The sequence below is a fragment of the Vipera ursinii genome (assembly GCF_947247035.1).
Source record: "Vipera ursinii genome assembly, chromosome: 1".
In the NCBI taxonomy this organism is placed as follows: Eukaryota; Metazoa; Chordata; class Lepidosauria; order Squamata; family Viperidae; genus Vipera; species Vipera ursinii.
In genome coordinates, this window is record NC_139512.1 from 91,529,085 (window position 1) to 91,548,458 (window position 19,374).

The 19,374-nt window shown below is 39.3% G+C and overlaps 1 protein-coding gene across 1 annotated transcript in view; it reads right to left on the bottom strand.

The window, feature by feature from the left end:
* The window catches only part of KIF18A (kinesin family member 18A), a gene marked incomplete at both ends in the record, with an annotated part of 72,838 nt that overhangs the window by 19,047 nt on the left and 34,417 nt on the right, over positions 1 to 19,374 (bottom strand). Inside the window, 5 exons of the mRNA XM_083349684.1 lie at positions 4,915 to 5,063; positions 6,040 to 6,149; positions 10,980 to 11,089; positions 16,208 to 16,312; positions 17,548 to 18,025. Coding sequence (XP_083205810.1) covers positions 4,915 to 5,063; positions 6,040 to 6,149; positions 10,980 to 11,089; positions 16,208 to 16,312; positions 17,548 to 18,025 — 952 coding nt within the window. The remainder of the gene's footprint in view (positions 1 to 4,914; positions 5,064 to 6,039; positions 6,150 to 10,979; positions 11,090 to 16,207; positions 16,313 to 17,547; positions 18,026 to 19,374) is intronic.

Here is a 19,374-nt window from a genome sequence, read left to right on the forward strand (position 1 = left end):
TCATTTTGCGGATTTTATCCCTGTATTGCTTTTCCTACTCTTTTATTGACTATGAAGGCTACTCCATTTCTTCTGAGGGATTCTTGCCCGCAGTAGTATACCTAATGGTCATCTGAATTAAATTCACCCATTCCTGTCCATTTTAGTTCGCTGATACCTAAGATGTTGATGTTCAGTCTTGTCATCTCGTTTGACCACGTCCAGCATGCCTTGATTCATGGATCTTACATTCCAGGTTGCTATGAAGAAAAAATCTTTACAGCATCGGACTTTCCTTTCACCACCAGATACATCCACAGCTGAGCGTCCTTTTGGCTTTGGCCCAGTTGCTTCATTCTTTCTGGCGCTACTAGTACTAGCCCTCTGCTCTTCCCCAGTAGCATATTGGACACCTTCCAACCTGAGGGGCTCATCTTCCAGCGTCATATCGTTTTGCCTTTTGGTATTGTCCATAGGGTTTTCATGGCAAAGATACTGGAGTGGGTTGCCATTTCCTTCTCCAGTGGATCACATTTTGTCAGAACTCTCTGCTATGACCTGTCTTTCTTGGGTGGCCCTGCACGGCATAGCTCATAGCTTCATTGAATTACGCAAGCCCCTTCGCCACGACAAGGCAGTAATCCATGAAGGGACCTTTTGGGCATACATATTGCATTACATTACATTGCATGCAGAAAAGGAGCATGATTTACATCTTGTTGATGCTAGTCTGAGTCCTTTTGCTTCTTTCTGCAAAAGCTACTCTTAGTAATGTTGTTTAGCTACTTAATCTAGAGACATTATTTTTAAGTGTATTTCTGAAGACGTCATTGCTGGATTCCATATTCTACATTGCAATCTCCCATTCAAATGGACATATACTGTAAGTAACCCATGTTAAACCTCTTTAGTTACACCTTTATGAAGATTTCAACTTCCAGTATTCTTTGCCTTTTAAATAATGGGTGAAAACATCATTCTTAAGCAGGGATAGTTTAACCAGAGATCAGTTAAGGTAGTGTTTTTCAAACTCAGCTACTTTAAAATGTGTGGACTTCAGCTCCCAGGATTCTTTAGCCAGCTTGCTGGCTGGGGAATTCTGATTTGAAGTTCATTTTAAAATTGTCAAGCACAGAATTAGGATAATAATCTGCAAACTAACTCCAAGATATTTTACTTTTTAATGATTCAATGAACAACAGATTGCAAAATTGTCTGTCAGTAACTGTTTCTTTGAATACTTGTAAGCTCATGTTTGTAACAATGTATCACAAGCTAAGTTACTTAACTAACATCCTTTATTTTATCCATTTTCCAAGACTTGGTCTTCTCCAAATCTTCTTGCTTCTGTATTATGCATCCATGTATCCACAAAGGAAGAGCTTCATTTTATTTTTAGAGGATCTTAACTTACAAGGGCCCAAAACAATCACAGAATCAATGTGAGAAAAAGCCGTTTGATACCGATCTGCCTTCATTAGTTGAGGCAGAGGCTCTTCTGATTATGCAACCACTTACAAATATTAATTTAGTATTACCTAGGAAGAGGGACTTTTGTTATGGCATTCTTTTGTGGAAACCTTCTCTGAGAAAAGCCAATTTTATTACAACTTAGGAATTTAAAACACTCATTGCCACTTGATACTTCATTATGGTCGTCTTATACTGTTCATGGCCTGTGGATAGATGAGGTTGGGTGGTTCCTAAATATAGTTTATTTTATATTTCATTGAAGGCATTATAATATTCTATATTGCCAAATCCAGAAAGCAGGATAATTTTAAACAAAAGCATATTAGAGCAGGGACAAATTTTCCTGCCCTACGACTTTTATCTTTACTACTTTGGTCATCTTCCATTTACAGGTATTTCCTGTCTGCAATCACTGTTCCTCAATCTGTACATGCTTCAGGGAAATTTAGGAGCTGAAAATTCATTGTTGTAAGTCACACAAGAATAGCAACAACGGCAAGAGGGAGGAAAAGCTAGCTAATTCACCCCAGTTTCTCTTCTTTCTTTGCATATGTCTGATGAGAGCTTCTTTCTTTGAAAAAGGAGCTATTTACATTGAAATAAATAATGTGTTCCGACTTCTGGGTGGCAAGGCTCCGTCGATGGTGGTTGTTTCGACTGTCAGCCCCGTTGTTTTCCGTTGAATCGTGAAAACAGCGACAATCAGCTGTTTTGCGGTTTGGAACCCCCCCTCGGGAGAAGAGGGGAGGGTGAGCATTCAGGTAGGGTAGAGCTCCCCTAGACCCCAAGAATTATTATTCTGGGGGTTGAAGGGTGAGAGCTCCCTTGGAGCCTAAATCAGCTCCGGACTCGGGGACTCCTCTGTTCTAAGGTTTTGGAACAGAGCAGGACGCTGCAACCATCCCTGCAATCAATATCGTACTTTGGATTACTTACAGCAGAGCTGTAAAGGAGAATATTGAAATAGGAAGTATATGATCTTTAACTCCGGTGTACTTTAAAAGGAAGGAAGATGGCCCAGGAGTGAATTGCCAGAGAGAACGGTGAAGATCAAAAGGACAAGGGAAATAAAACAAAATGAAAGACTGAGTGGAAAGAAGAAATTGGGTTATTAAGTGAGTTTGTGCAAAATATTTGAAATTGGTTTAAAAGTGATTTGAAGATTTGGATCTTTGACTGGGAAGTAATAAAGTTGCAATTTGGGTGGAAAAGTGAAAGTGAGAAACGAAAGTTAATTGGGTGTTAAAATGGCTTCTAAACCACCCAGAGTTTCTACTTCGAGAAGTGCGGGCGCATCACCAATTCAGCAACAATCTGTACTACAGACTTTGATGCCACCCCCTGCAGCACCTACACCTGCATTGACATTAAAAGATCTACAAGATGCTTTACAAGATGCTTTAAAAAGTCAATCTGAGCAAATATCTAAGCAAATGGCAGAGCTTATTGATGAGAAAAATAAGGAAATACGAGAGGACATTTTATTGGCATTTCAGGGGCTGGCAGCTTGTATGGAGCGTTTGGATGAACTTGTGGAAGAAGTAAATCAAAATAATCTGAGATTGGAGGCTAAAATGTCTGAAACAGAGAATAAAATGGATAAGATTGACGATGATGTGGTAATGATACAATACAGAGACATGGAGTTTGCCCTGAGGATAAGTGGTTTGAGAGATATATGGTGGACTTGCAAAAAAGTTAAAGTTTTTTGGATTAAAATTTGGTGGAATATGCAGAAGATATTTAAGAAAAGATAAGGTTTTCTCCACAGTTATTTCTGTTGGGTATTATTACAGATTGTACCGTTATAGAAACTAAATTGATGTTGAATTTAATAACAGCAGCAAGACTTTTGGTTTCGCAATACTGGAAGAAGGAGGAACTGCCTACTATAGAAGAGTGGACTTTAAAAGTTTCAAACCTGGCAGAAATGGCAAAAATCTCAGCATATTTGAAAGAACAATCGCAACAGATATATTTTGGAATGGAGAAGATGGATCGATTATATTCAGAATAAATATGGGACTAAAAAGTTTCATTTAGCATATGAATAAGCATTAGTATCATAAGATGTATTATTATTTAGTTATTATTATTTAGTTATTTAGTTATGTTTAAGGGGAGTTAAAAGTGCAATAGAATTTAAAGTGCTTTTTTAGTTAGTTAGCATATTTTAGCTTAAGTTTGTAAAAGTTAATACCCTGTATTCAGCTCTGGGACGTCGGGGGGGGGGGGAAGGGGAAGTGGGTGGGGAGGGGGAGGGTGGGAGTTTATGTTTTTAAAATGTATTTTAAAACTTTTCAATAAAAAATAATGTGTTATTAAAAACATGTTTCCACACCAGCAAGTATCTGGAATCTGTACAACTTGTTCTTTTTTTTAAACATTAGCATTAATATTATCATAAAGAATTATCATAAACAAGTTTGATAGCAGAAACTCTTCTAGCTACTGAGGCTTTTCTGCCAAATTAGAAGCAGATTTTTTCCCCCCTCAAAGGTATCAGATTTAATTTATGCTTTGTATATGGATTTTCCAATACTTAACATGATTATTAAACCACATTTAATGAATTTGGTCAAAATGTTCACAATTATGTATGTTCTGTACTATTGCACCAGATAAGGTTCATAATAGGCAATGACTGATGAAATCTGAGAAACTGAACAAGACATTAGTATTTTGAGAACCAGACATAAATTCTCTCATAGTTTACTAGCTATGTGAGGAGCCAATGACGGACATGATCAGGAATACTGATGGCATCAATTGGCTATGCCTGGAAGAAAACCTTGCAGCTATTTTCTTGTTACTTACAAAAATAGCTTTAACTGTACAAACTAAATCTAGCAATGTAAATTCACATAATTTGTTCAAGTTGTATAATTGAAACAGTTCTCTTTCAATATGAGCTATTTGGACCTTCCAATGTAGTATTTAGTATTAGGTTAGGACGCTGAGCTTGTCGATCAAATGGTCGGCAGTTTGGCAGGTCGAATCCTGAGTGCCGCATAGCAGAGTGAGCGCCTGTTACTCGTCCCAGCTTCTGCCAACCTAGCAGTTTGAAAGCACATAAAAATGCAAGTAGAAAAATAGGTACCACTATGGTGGGAAGGTAACAGCGTTCCATGTGCCTTGGCGTCTAGTCATGCCGGCCACATGACCACGGAGACATCCTTGGACAAGCGCTGGCTCTTCGGCTTGGAAACAGAGATGAACACTGGCCCCTAGAGTTAGAAACAACTAGCACGCATGTGCGGGGGAACCTTTACCTTTATTATTCCCCAAAGCACATGGTGCTTACAAAACAATCTTAGCATGACTGTCAGACTTTAATTTATATTTCACTTAATATTCTAAATCACTTGTTATTCCATTTCTCCCTTTACTCTAGTTTCATAATTTCCTTTTATTGCCTTTCCTTTCACTTTCATTCTATTCAACATCTTCAATGTTTATTACTGTAATGGCATATTGTTGAACTGTGTGTCACAGTGATGAATTGCTGGTGAGAGAAAAGCATCTGGATTAAGCTTGGAGGCTGCTACTTGTTGGTCAAGAAGGAAGATGGCTTTGGCCAAGTTCAGTTCATAGGAATTTAATACTTTTGTCTATAACAAGGAACACATAATCCATGGGCATCATTTTATATTTTTATACTGAATAAAGATTAAAGGGCATCAATTTTAAGAGCAGACGAATGTAAAAAGCTACAGATACGTCAATTTTGACTGAAAATTTTATTAACAATAATTAGACTACAACACACACACACACCACAAAAGCCACAAAAAAAACTAGACATTGTAAGAAACCTAAATATACAAAGACATATTTTAACATTTCAGTTGTTCAGGAAGTTAAGTAAAAATTTTAAAACTAAATACCTTCCTTTTAAATAAATTCTTCCTGGAATGTATCCGCCAAATAGGTAGAATGTTAAAAAAATGGAGAACAAAAGATTCATGATCTCTTTGCACATCAAGTTGTTAATGTAAGAATTAGGATATTGGATAGTCTTTTTTTTAAGTTGGAAAAAATGACAATAAGTCTAGAAGAGTTACTTAAAAGTATCTAAAGGCATGAGAATCCATTGGCGCAATCCAATCTGAAGACAACTTATAGTTCTATATGCAAAGAAAATTTCTCCAACGACCTTCTCCAATGGTTTGACCTCTAGATGTTTTGGACTGAAAGTCCTGTGATCTGAGACAAAATTAAATGTGGGGAATGATAACCCAGCATGTATGGAAACTTTCAGTTTGGGAAACATTTACTGGCATGGAATGCAAAAGGAGACACATTCTGTAATTTACTCAGCATGTTGAGAGAAAATGATAGAAAATTCTATCCAGACTACCAAAGATATTGAACAGTATTGCCAAAGCAATCCTTAAGTCTAATGAAGGTTCCAATTACATGATAAACTAGAGGCCAGATGTGGCATTAAAAGCCTTTGCAAATTAAAATGGATTTTTAATTTCCACAATTACCATACATGGGGAAAGTGGCAGAGGAATTGTTAGTTTCACTCTTTTTGCTAAGAAATCAAAATTGTACGAAGGTTTATTTTCACTTTAGATTTACTGTTTCCTTTGATGGGCCCACTTTTGTGCCTATTGATGCATTTTCCTTCAAATTATTTTTGAGAAGTTTTCTTAGCCCATCATTACGTTTCCAGGTTCTTGTCCTGATTCCTAGGAAACAAAGAATAAATCATGTTAAAGAGAGGGAAGAAAACAAAACAAAACACCAAAAGTATATTAATAAAACAAAAACTTAATTTTATTAATTTCCTGAATGTTAAAACATCTTTATTTAGCCTGATGCTCTCCAGGTGTGCTGGATTACAACTAACTGGTTGGCTGCAGATCATGTAGTTTTAGTTTAATACATATGGAGGGCATTAGATTACTGAAAGCTATAATTTTAAACTATAAAATAGGACAGAAGCACGGTAAACCCAAATTTCACAAAGTAATAATAGGAAAGAGATGTCCAGAAGAGCTGACAATCTATTAAATACAAGTTGAATGTTACATATACTTAAAATGCATAAAATGTATGAAGTGTCCAGAGTGATATAAAAAATTACAAATTATGTACAGGTAGTCTTCGGTTTACGACCACAAGATTTTTGTTGCAAATCAAGAGAGTTGTTTAAGTGAGGTTCCCCCCACCCCACTTTATGGCATATCTTGCCAAGCTGTTAAGGGAATCACTGCAGTAGTTAAGTTAGGAACATGGTTGCAAAGTAAATCTGGCTTCCTCACTGACTATGCTTGTCAGAAGGTTGCAAAAGGTGATCACATGACCGAGGGACTCTGCAACTATCATAAATACCAAATACCAATAGCAAGCTGCCAAGTTCCCCAAATTTTGATCATGTGATTATGGGAATCCTGCAATGGTCGGTCATAAGTCACTTCTTTTAAGTGTTGTTGTAACTATGATCTCCTACACATTAGATGGGTGTTGCCTAGAGGATGACTTTTCAGTTATTTAATTTTAATTTAATTAATTTTATTAGATTTATATACCGCCCTTTCCCGAAGGACTCAGGGCGGTTTACAGGGCATTTTAAAATCACACCAATACAAAATACAAAAGTTAAAAAACAACTAAAAAGATTAAATTATCCCTGAAAATAAAAACCCCAGTTAAAAATTCTCAGCCTGGGCCAGAGAGCTCAAAGAGCCAAGTCTTCAGGTCCCGGCAGAATGAACGCAGGTCAGGGGCAGTCCTGAGCTCCACGGGCAGCTGGTTCCAGAGGGCAGGCGCACCCACAGAGAAGGCCCTCCCCCTGGGTGTTATCCGCCGGCAATCTTTTACATCTTTTATGCTACTTTTACCATATTTCAAAATTTTACTTTATAATTAGGAATCTCACCATTTAGATGAGAGTTCATCATCAGTGAGAGCTTTTTAAAACTGTTTGCAGTTGAATCAATTGATTCCTGTATCGGTAGAGTTGCATAATAATAAAACTAAAGAAAGATGGAATAAGGCAAAACAAAAATGGTTCAGATTTTGGATTAAAACATTTTGACGACTGAGCATGCCAAATGTCTCTGGGTAAGGCTCAAAAATAGCCTGTGCCATAAAGTTTCATTAATATTATACTCTGCTCATGGTATATTCCAAAAATGGATTTCTTATTTTTGATGGCTTCCTTTTTCTGCACTTATCCTTTTACACGGAGGGAATGCAAATGAAATATTTTGCTGAAAGGAATGGCAAGTGTGCTGAATATAAATGATACAAAATAACAAAATTACAATAGCAGCTTGTGCAGGAGGCCAGACCTTCAAGGACTATTTCCTATGGTACATCATTACCGCCTCTTACAGAGGAGCGGCACAAATACACATCCCAAAATATTGACGCTTCTTACAATTCAAAGCATGTCTGGTGTGCTGCAACTTCTACATTGATCATTCACTTGCATGACTCTTGAAAAATACAATCACAGGAACCACTGCTGGTGTCCTTTGTTATCTAATATTTAGTAGAAATAATTAACCACTTGAAGATAGCATTGTGTGGGGCTCTGATAACACTGTATTAAGCTTCTTTGAGCATGGGAAAGACTATATGCAACACTTTATCAAACTAAGTCCACAGGGAAAGCAGTAATTCTGCCTGGAAGAATGGCAGTTAACTCCACTGCTTTTATTTACATGTAGCAATAGCACCTACGACTTATATACCGCTTCACAGTGCTTTACAGCCCTCTCTAAGCAGTTTACAGAGTCAGCATATTGCCCCCAACAATCTGGATTTCTCATTTTATTGATCTTGGAAGGATGGATCAAACTGCCAAGTTAAGTTAAAAGTTGATTTCAACAACCATTTTGTTAGACCTGCCATTCTGAGAGTTTGGAATAAAGATAAAGTAAGGTTTTCCACAAAAATGCCTCTTTGGGCATCCTCCCAGGAAGCCATTTTTAGAAAAGTGGTGGTGAAGCTGGACTGGTGGACTTATGGTAAAATAATATATTTTAATTGTAGTGAGCCTACCCTCAAATCTAAGGAAGAGCTAGAGTCAGAATGGCATGTCCTGATTATGTTATACTTGAACAATGGGAGAATATGTGAATGAAAGGTTTAAAATTCACATTAAATTACAATTTAAAAGAATTTTTTTACAAGATGATGTATCGCTGGTATTTAACACCGGACTAGTTATCCAGAATGTATAAAAGTATTTCAAATGAATGTTGGGAATGTAAATGTAAAGAAGAGATCTTTTATCATTTATGGTGGACATTTGTTAAAGAAAAGAAATATTGAGTAAGATCCATACTCTAATATAGAAAATTCTTAAAGTGGACATAAAGATAAAACCAGAAACTTTTCGTTTGAGTTTAATGGAAAAAGACTTGGGGAAAAATTTGGAACTTTGATGTTATATATGTTGACAGCAGCAAGACTACTTTATGCACAAAAATGGAAGGACATTTCGATCCCCACAATGGACTAATGGCGGCAAAAGTTGATGGAGTTAGTGAGATGGCTAAACTTACTACTTTGATTTAAAAAACAAACAAAAAAACCCCCAAAACACTTTGTTTCTACTTGGAAACCACTTCTGGACTTTGTGCTTGAGGTGGAAAAAAATGAAATTTTGATTTTGAATTTTACTGATTAGATAGATTTGTTGTTATAGAAATGGCTAGTTTATACCATTACATTAAAGTAAAAAGTTGAGGTTTGATATCACTGTTTTATTCTACTGCACCAGAGGTCAACACCTTTCCCCCCCCCCGTCTTTTCTACACTTCTCCTTTCCTTTTTCCCTCCCTTATTTTTCTTACTATTTGCTTTTGCATTTTTGTGTTTTACATTATAAATTAATAAAAACTGTAAAAAAGGATCGAACTGCCGAACTGCTGGCAGTCAGCACAAGTAGCCTGCAGTACTCTGCCACCCCCAAATGTGATTAATATTTTTAGAAGTGCAAGGATACTAAAGTCAAAGAAGAAAACTAGGAAAGGAAGGACTTCATTTTTCTTCACATAGTGGCCAACCAGATGCACCTTGAAATTCCACAAGCACTCCAGATGTTCCTGTTGTTTCTTAGCAAATGCTAATTCCTAGGGACTGTGAAATGCCATTTCTACGTGAATATGAGGGCTGACACTACCTTCTTTTGAAAGTAAATTCCATGCCTAAATTACACGTAATATGAAAAAGTAACTCCATATGTAATTCTTCATATATGCCTTTAATTTCCCCTTATATAAAGTGAACAAATAATGATGTTGCAAATGTTTTCAATATAGGTAGTCCTCGACGTATGATCACAGCTGAGCCCAAAAGTTCTGTTGTTGACTGATTCACTGCAGGGGATAAGTTAGGAACATCTGGCTTCCCCATTCATTTTGCTTGTCCCAAGTTTGCAAAAGATGATCACACGACCCCAGGACATAGCAATGGCCACAAGTATGATCATGGGGATGCTACAAAGGTAATGTGAAAAATGATCATATGTCACTTTTTTCAGTGCCGTTGTAACTTTGAATGGTCACTAAATGAACTGTCGTATGTTCATATGCAAGATTACCTGTATATATTTGGGCAAATTTCAAGAAAGCTACAATTTTATTTCAACCTCTTTCTTAATATGGGTTTCAACTATGTATCCAGTTGATGCTTTTATTGGGATTTCTTAAGGTAATGTTTCTCAACCTTTTCTCCACAACTGACCCCCCCCCACCCCTTTAAATACCTTTTGTGGCTACGGATCACCAAGACTTTACTCAAGATTTAAATCATAACATTTTTTTCAAGCCTTTGCAGACCCTCTGTGATGATATCATGGTCCTCCAGGGGTCTGTGGACTACAGTTTGAGAATCACTGTTTTAAGGGATTAATTAAGAGACTATCTCTCTCCACATGTTTGTACCCATCCAATATGGTCTGGTAGGATGAGCATGCTTCAGGTTCCATAACCTAAGGAATAATAACTGGCAGATTCCCAAAAGTAAGCCTTTTCTAACATAGTCGCTGTCCTTTGGAATATTCTCCCTCCAGAGATTGGGTTGATTTTGTTGACCTAAAAACCTTGTTCTTTGTCAATCCTCAGGCTGAGTGTGTGAAGGCTCCTGCCTCCTGGTTGCGCTAATAATTGATATATATATTTTTCTTGGCTGCTATGTTTTAATTTTTGTAGTCATATTTTTGAATTTTTTTTGTATTGTTTGCCACCCAAAGTCACACTGAGATATGATTTATATCAATCAATCAATCAAACAAACAAATGATATATCTACAACTAGATCAACATACACTTCTGCTTGCTTTAATACCTGTCTCCTTACTGAGGGGCTTTCAGTAAATAACCTATAGGTTTTTGTCTTTTTTTAAAAAGAGGCTAAACTATCAAAAATGTGTAACTACATTATCATAGCAAAGGATTGTAGAAATGACTGAGTATGTCAATCTATAATTTTGGGCTTTCTATGTAGCTGTATGTTGGTTATATTTTGACATAATTATTGCAAATTATAAATTTTACACTTACCAGAGGTTACAGGTACTCTCAGTGCTTTATTATTTGATGCAACATCTCGTCTTAGGCGTTTGGCAGTCACCTGATCGTGCTGATTTGTTAATCCATTGCTGGATGCAGAACTGAGGAAAAACATTTTTTTTAAAAAAAGCTTGTTCTTAAGCACAATATTGTTGAGCCAGAATTCTGTGTTGGTTCTTTAGAGTTCATATAGTTGCTGGAACATTCAACAAATCCTGATGAAAGCTATGGGTATGTGAAAGTACTCTAGATTATCATAGCACTGCAATACAGCGCTATTAATATATTCAAATGGATCATATGCACACATTCACTGAGCACATGGGGAAGATTGCATGCAGGATTGGCTAAGCTAGTATTGGCAACTTTAGATTGGGGAAGCTGGATATTGCACAGGATTATTTATCTACAGTGTCCATGTATCCATCCACCTACTTATCTACTATTCCTGGGAGAGGGAGGGAATATCTTAAATTCAGGGTTGTCTTCCTTTCAGATAAACAAACACATATTTCTCTCTATTTGGGTGAAAGTTGAGAGAAGATTTTAATTTTTTTCTAAGCATGCCAAACCCATTATAAGTGTTTATTTGTGTCTTCATCTAAAAGCCAACAAGTAACCTGTGTTTAACAAATGGCCTGTTTAGCAACCATCTGAAATGATGACAGTGCTGAAAAAGTAACTACACGACTGGTCCTAACACACTTACTAATATTGCAATGTCCCTGTGATTGAGATTGGGTGTTTCACAATTAAAGGGATTTATGGCCATTGCAACATCTCACAGTCCTGCGATTGCCATCTGCGCACCCCATAGCCAGCTTCAAACAAGCAGTCAGTGAAGGAGTTAGCTGTAAACTCGCAAGTTATGGATACATGATGGCTCAAAACAACAGTGGGTGACGTGCTTAATGACTGTGGTGGTAGTGAGACCATAAGGTCATTGTGATCACATGATCTCCTGCTTAAGAACCAGGTGTCTTAGTGACGGAACTGGAAACACAGACAATATAGGCTGCAGGAAACTGTTCTGAATTCCTGAAAACAGGCAGCCAAATACTGTTGCATTTACTGCAAAAGACAGTTGCAGACTATGCTTATTTTGTTGCCCTCTCTTAGGAACAGCAAAATAAGTATAAGTTGGCAGGTATATTGTATATACTTGAGTATAAGCCGAATTTTTCAGCCCACTTTTTGGGCTGAAAAAATCCACTTCGGCTTATACTCCAGTGAACAAAAAAAAAAAAAAAAAAAAAAAAGGAAAAGAACTTCCACCCCCCAGTTTGGAGAGCGGCTGCTTTCATCAAACATGGACGAAGGCAGCAGCTCTCCAAACGGGCTGCAGCTCCGCCGCCACCTCTGCAAGCCTCCGCTGAGAGAATGGGGCGGTGGAAGCTTGCCACCCATTTTCTCGGCGAAGACTTCTTTCGGGGGGATGCAGCCTCTGTCACCCCCTTCTCTCAGCTGGGCAGCTGAGAGAAGGGGGTGACAGAGGCTGGATCCCCCGAAAGAGGTCTTAGCCGCTGAGAGAATGGGCGGCAAGCTTCCCCGCCCCATACTTCGCGGAGCGCTCCAACGCCTCGTTCTCTCGTCTCAGCGGAGACTTCTTTCAGGGGATCCAGCCTCTGTCACCCCCTTCTCTCAGCTGGGCAGCTGAGAGAAGGGGGCGACAGAGGCTGGATCCCCCAAAAGAAGTCTTTGCCGCTGAGAGAATGGGTGGCAAGCTTCCCCGCCCCATACTTCACGGAGCGCTCCAACGCCTCGTTCTCTCGTCTCAGCGGAGACTTGTTTCGGGGGATCCAGCCTCTGTCACCTCCTTCTCTCAGCTGGGAAGCTGAGAGAAGGGGGCGACAGAGGCTAGATCCCCCGAAAGAAGTCTTCGCCGCTGAGAGAATGGGTGGCAAGCTTCCCCGCCCCATACTTCGCGGAGCGCTCCAACGCCTCGTTCTCTCGTCTCAGCGGAGACTTCTTTCAGGGGATCCAGCCTCTGTCACCCCCTTCTCTCAGCTGGGCAGCTGAGAGAAGGGGGCGACAGAGGCTGGATCCCCCGAAAGAAGTCTTCGCCGAGAAAATGGGCGCTGAGATTTTCTCGGCGAAGACTCACCTTCTCCCGTTCACCTTCAGCAGCTCCGCCAGGCCCGTCCAGTGCCCTGCTAGCAGAGCTTGACAAATGCAAAAGCTGCTTTGGTTAAACACTGGAAGGTTTAGTGATTAACCCACCCCACCCCACCCGGTCTTCTTGCTGTTTCTCCCCATCCTCACTCCTACCCACAGGGGCTCTCTGCCTCTTCTACTACTTTTTTTTCTTTCTTTCTTTTTTGCTGAGGTGTGCGTCTCTCTCTCTCTCTCTCTCTCTCTCTCTCTGTGTGTGTGTGTGTGTGTGTGTGTGTGTGTGGTGTGTTATCTCGAACCAGATGGGATGGCAAAGTCAAATGCAAATGGGGATCTTTCAGATCTTGCCCTGCCTTTCCCCCCACGGTTACCTTCTGTTCTTGATGAGCTCACGAGTGCTCAAGGACAAAATAGGGCAGGGCAGAGCCGGCAGTTAAAAATAGGATGCAGATAAAAGGAAAGGTAAGGAGGGGTTCAGGTTGAGAGGAGAGGCTGCGTAGCCTTAGTGTAACTCCTGTTTGGGCTGACTGGGTTGCCTCCGATGGGCTCTGACAGTGGAACAGAATGGAATAGAAAATATGGAATGGAATGGAACAGAACGTAGAACAGAACAGAACAGAATAGAATAGAAATATAGAAAGTGAATAGAATAGAATAGAATAGAGAATGGTAATAAGAATAGAATAGAATAGAATAGAAATATAGAAAGTGAATAGAATAGAATAGAATAGAATAGAATAGAATAGAATAGAAATATAGAAAGTGAATAGAATAGAATAGAATAGAGAATGGTAATAAGAATAGAATAGAATAGAATAGAATAGAAATATAGAAAGTGAATAGAATAGAATAGAATAGAATAGAATAGAGCTGGAAGGGACCTTGGAGGTCTTCTAGTCCAGCCCCTTGCTCAAGCAGGAGGACCTATACCAGTGGTGGTGAACCTATGGCACGCCTGCCAGAGGTGGCACTCAGAGCCCTCTCTGTTGGCACGTGCGCCACCACTGCTGCCAGCAGCAGGTCCTTGTCGGTTGGTGGACTGGAAGAAAAGGGAGGGGGAAGCATTTTACATGCGTGCATGCGCGCACGGGGCCACGAGCAGGCACATGCTGCAAAGGGGGCGGGGCTAGTGCCTGCGTGATACTCACTAGCACAGCCCCGTTCTCACGTGGTGCGGTGCCTTGTATCTGCACCCTGCGGCGCAGCGGTTGGCGTTTTTGTGCCTTGCGGTACAGTGGCCCATTTTTTGCTCCCCCTTCTTTTTCGTGCCAGAGGCGGCACTCAGAGGCACCTCCCTGTCCCCTCCCCCGAGGGCACCAGAATGCCGATGCTGCCTTGGCACTTTGTGATAAACAAGTGGGTTTTGGCTTGCGGTTTGGGCACTCGGTCTCTAAAGTTTCGCCACCACTGACCGATACCATCTCAGACAGGTGAATGTCCGGTCTCTTCTTAAAAACCTCCAGTGATGGAGCACTCTTGATTTCTGGTGGCAAGCTGTTCCACTGGGCAGCTGAGAGAAAGGGGCGGCAGAAGCTGCATCCCCCGAAAGAAGTCTTCGCTGAGAAAATGGGCGCTGAGACGCCTCATTCTCTCGCTCAGCGGAGACTTCTTTCGCGAGATCCAGCCTCTGCCGTGCTGCACCGAGAGAACAGCAAGCCGCCCCATTCTCTCGGCGGAGCACTCCACCGCCCCATTCTCTCGGCGGCTTGCCACCCCGTTCTCTCATCTCAGCAGAGACGTCTTTCGGGGGATCCAGCCTCCAGCTGCTGCATTTCCCAGCCTCGGCTTATACTCGAGTCAATAACTTTTTCCAGTTTTTGGGGGTAAAATTAGGGGTCTCGGCTTATACTCGAGTCGGCTTATACTCAAGTATATACGGTAAGTTAAATTGGCAGAGTTTATTTTCCTTTTCTAAACATTCATTCTAGAAGGCACAGAAAGAACTGTGGCCAATCTGGTAAAGTATTAATAACAACAAAAAACTGTGTCACCGCAAAATTTTTACAAATAATAAGTTATGGAAAAAACAAAGCATGCATACGAACACTTTAGAAACTGTTAATTGCATCCCTTTGCTACATAGGTTTGCCAAGGAATAATTATCACCCATTTCCATATCATTTGCTCCAAAATAAGTGTGCACAGGAACATGGACTTAGTTGCATTAAATTTTATTCTACATGCCAGCCAAATCAATACTAATTAACCTGTCAAAGTTGTTTTAGACAGCACCAATTTATTGGACGTATTCAAAAAATGCTGCAAAACACTAGCAATGGGTTCAGGTAAAGGTGGGATGGCATTTCTAACAAAAGACAAGTGTCTTGGAACCCATACAGAAAAGTTCAATACAAATACTAACTCAATATTAACCATATAAAGCTTGTTGTATATACCACATCTAGAACCCCGAAGACTTAGAAAAAGGCAGGTTTTTTGATGGTAAACAATAGAAACTAAAAACATACTAGTAAGGTAAAGGTTCCCCCGCACATGCGTGCTAGTCGTTTACGACTCTAGGGGCCGGTGCTCATCTCCGTTTCAAAGCCGAAGAGCCAGTGCTTGTCCGAGGTCATGTGGCCGGCATGACTAGACGCCAAAGGCGCACGGAACACTGTTACCTTCCCACCAGAGTGGTCCCTATTTTTCTACTCGCATTTTTATGTGTTTTCGAACTGCTAGGTTGGCAGAAGCTGGGATGAGTACACGGCACTCGGGATTCGACCCGCCAAACTGCCGACCTTCTGATCAACAAGCTCAGCGTCCTAACCCACTGAGCCACCGCGTCCCTGTAAAAACATACTAAGACAGTATATATTGCACTTCATCTTATTTTTCCCACATCAGCATGTATGTCATAGGATGGGCCAAGAAACAATGACTGATCCAAAGTTATTTAGTGAAAGTTCATTCTCTGGCACAATTCTGGTCATTCTGGAAATTAAGACTAGTCACTGAATGACCAAAACTGTGTCAGTGGAAATCTTCCATTGGAACAGAAATAATCTTTCCAGTTAATCCTAATTTGTGATCCAATGGAAGATATTGGACACAATAAATACCAATTTCAGTACTAATTTAGCAAATTGACTTGAAGCATTATATACCTTAATAACGTCCTTTTTCTTGTAGCAGCAGATGTCATTGCCATATAAGAAGGCTTTGTACACATGGGATCTGGTTGTCTGTTTAACAGCGAAGGAAGACCAAGTCTGAAATTAAGAACAATAATAGTCATCACCCAAAATCTTATTTTTTAAAAAACAAAACCTACCTCTAAGATATTATTTAGTTTTCCAAACTAAATGAAATATACAGTATTGGCTTTAAATTTCAAAATTTTGTTAAGTGCTACCTCCGATAATCATTTTTATCAGAGGATTTCACCATGTTTTCTGGGTAAGCCTTAACTTAAACTAGAGATGCAAGGAATAGACTTTTTCAAATATGGGCCAAAAATTTCTCAGATAATATTGTAAATATGTCCTGTAAAGGCCATAAATAAAGAGTAGAAATGTCTTTGAATCAATGGGAGGTAGGAGGACGGATGTTTTTTTCCATACATTTGCTAAATTCAGGGACAGAAATAAAATTTACTCAATCAACTTTTGTTTATCTGGATGCTTCCATTAGGGGTTGGCCTATTTAGTTCTGCCTTGGAAATTGCCACTTTAACATTAAGACAGCAACAGAAATGTAAAAAACCCCAAACAAACCTACAAACAAACAACAGCAACAAAAACCATCAGCACTGAAAAACTTTTACACAATCAGGATATAAATGTGCACGTGGTTCATGTTAGAATCTGGTATTGTTGAACAACTGACAAAAGTCCAGTCATTACCAATTTGAAATCTTCTGGTTTTGCTGCTACTCTTCATCTTTCCCATACTTAGAGGAAAGAGCCATTGTGGCACAATGGTTACAATGCAGTATTGCAGGCTAACGCTGCCAACTGCTAGCAGTTTGATCCTCACCAGCTCAAGGGTGACTCAGCCTTTCATACTTCCAAGGTTGATAAAATGAGGACCCAGATTGTTGGGGGCAATATGCTGACTCTGTAAGCATATTGAAGTGGTATTTAAGTCTATGTGCTATTGCTGGTTGCATGCTCAGTGAAAGGAACAAGGAGAGCAGCCTCTTTCATTCACTTTGCCCACTCAAGGTAGCAGTGTAGGCTATGCCAAAAGGAAATACAAGCATAAAAGGACTCTACTAAAACCAGTAAAGTAGGACCTGCAGCGCTATAAATTTTGTAATGTGGCCTTTTAATAAAATAGAGGTTTCAGATATTTTAGCTCTCTTGCCTGAATGTACTATTCACACCTCAGAATTCTAATGGAGGGAAATCAGTGTAAAACTAAAGGCAGGGATTTATAGTCGCATGTTAAAAAAGAAAAAGGGATGGAGATGAAAAAAGTAAAGACATTCTTCTACATAAAATACCTTTGTAAAACACTTCTGCTGTTGGCTGCTTCTGACTTGCTTCTGGCTGCATCTGAAGGAGAGTCTATACTGTCTGTGTTATTTTTACAAAGAATAGTTGAGTTCATGTGGCACTCTGGGGTGACATTATATGTAGCATCTTTGGTGCTGCTCTGCTTTAATGGTTCCTGAATATGTGCCATGTGGCTCATTTCTTCAAGGGTTGCCGTATGCAGTGCTTTTTTAATCATAATTCCTGTACAGAGAGTCTCCCCTGGTTTCTTGCAGACCTCGGGTGTATATGTAATGGGGCAGAAGGCTTTGCTGAGAGAATCCACCACAGGGTTAGGACATGTCTGGCTGTAATCTTGAAGACTTTGGGTTGTCAGAGGAGACGCCATCAATTTTCGCCTTGCTCTTTTGTGCAGTGGCATTCCATACTCTGCCTCACGTTGAACAGATGTCTTGACTTTCTCCACTGTAAGATTACGAGGCGTATCTAAGTTCAAGACAAGCAAAATCCCTGAAATATTTCCCTAGATATTCCCAATTAAATCTTAAATAGCTGCTGAACAGTAAAAGCAGATGTGATAGAACAACCCTCCCTCTTGTTTGAACCTATAAGATACATGCACTAAGGACTGTTTAGTAAATACACACAATCCTCAACTTACATTCGTTTAGTGAGCATTTAAAGTCATGATGGTGCTGAGGGCAGACAAGAAGTAGCAGATGGAAATTTTTCAAAGAGAGAAACAACCTAGAACTAAGGAGAAATCTCCTGATAGCAAGAACAATTAATCAGTGGAATGGTTTGCCTCTAGAAGAGGTGGGTGCTCCATCACTGGAGGTTTTTAAAAAGAATGGATAGCCATTTGTGCAGGAAGGGTGTAGGAGAGGGGTAGGCAACCTCAGCTCTTTTATGACTCATGGACTTCAACTCCCAGATCTTCTCAGTCAGCATAGCTGACTCAGGAATTCTGGTAGTTGAAGTCCATGAGTCATAAAAGAGCAGAGGTTACCTACACTTGGTATAAGATATCCTACTTGAGCAGAGAGATGGACTACAACACCTTCAAGGCCCCTTCTATCTGTTATACTGTATCTTTCTTTATCTGGAATTTGAGTCTGAAAAAGAATTTGCCTAATTTTGAGAGGAATCAATGCAGATTTAAGAAACTTATCCTCTTTTTCCCCATACTTCAATATTTTCTCAAAATATCCTTGCCATTATAATAAAAAAAAAGCGGAATAATAGAACCGGCCTTGGGTATAATTATCTCATTTAGGACTTGGATAACTGCTTAACATTCTTCACCAATATTTTATAAGGATCGCAACAAGTTAAAATTATTCACATAACTAAGTGAAGTTTAGAATCCGAGTAAATATTAGAATTGTTATTATTAAAATACATAACAGTTTAAATGTTATTTTAAATTAGCTAGACCATATCTCACAATGATAATTCTCCAGTTACTATAGGATTTATTTGAGAGGCAAGGTGTTTATGTCCACAATATTTTCAAAGCTGACTTTCTATTAATTCTCTTGGGAGAGTCCTATATATTCTAATACTTGTTCGTGCACAACCTGCACATTCTCTTTCTGCAGTCATTTCACTTTCTCTCATTTCTTTTACTTTACTCTTTATCCATATCTAATTTTTGTCTAAGACATGCTTTTGATCTCTTCTGTGTTCAGAAATTCTCATTGTATTCTAATTCTCTCATTCTTGCAACATAAGCAATCAAAACAAGCACTGTTAAAACTATTTTTAATGTTTAAACCACATATTTCTAAACAAATATTTTTCAAAACTCACCATTCACTGTTGTGATTCGTGTT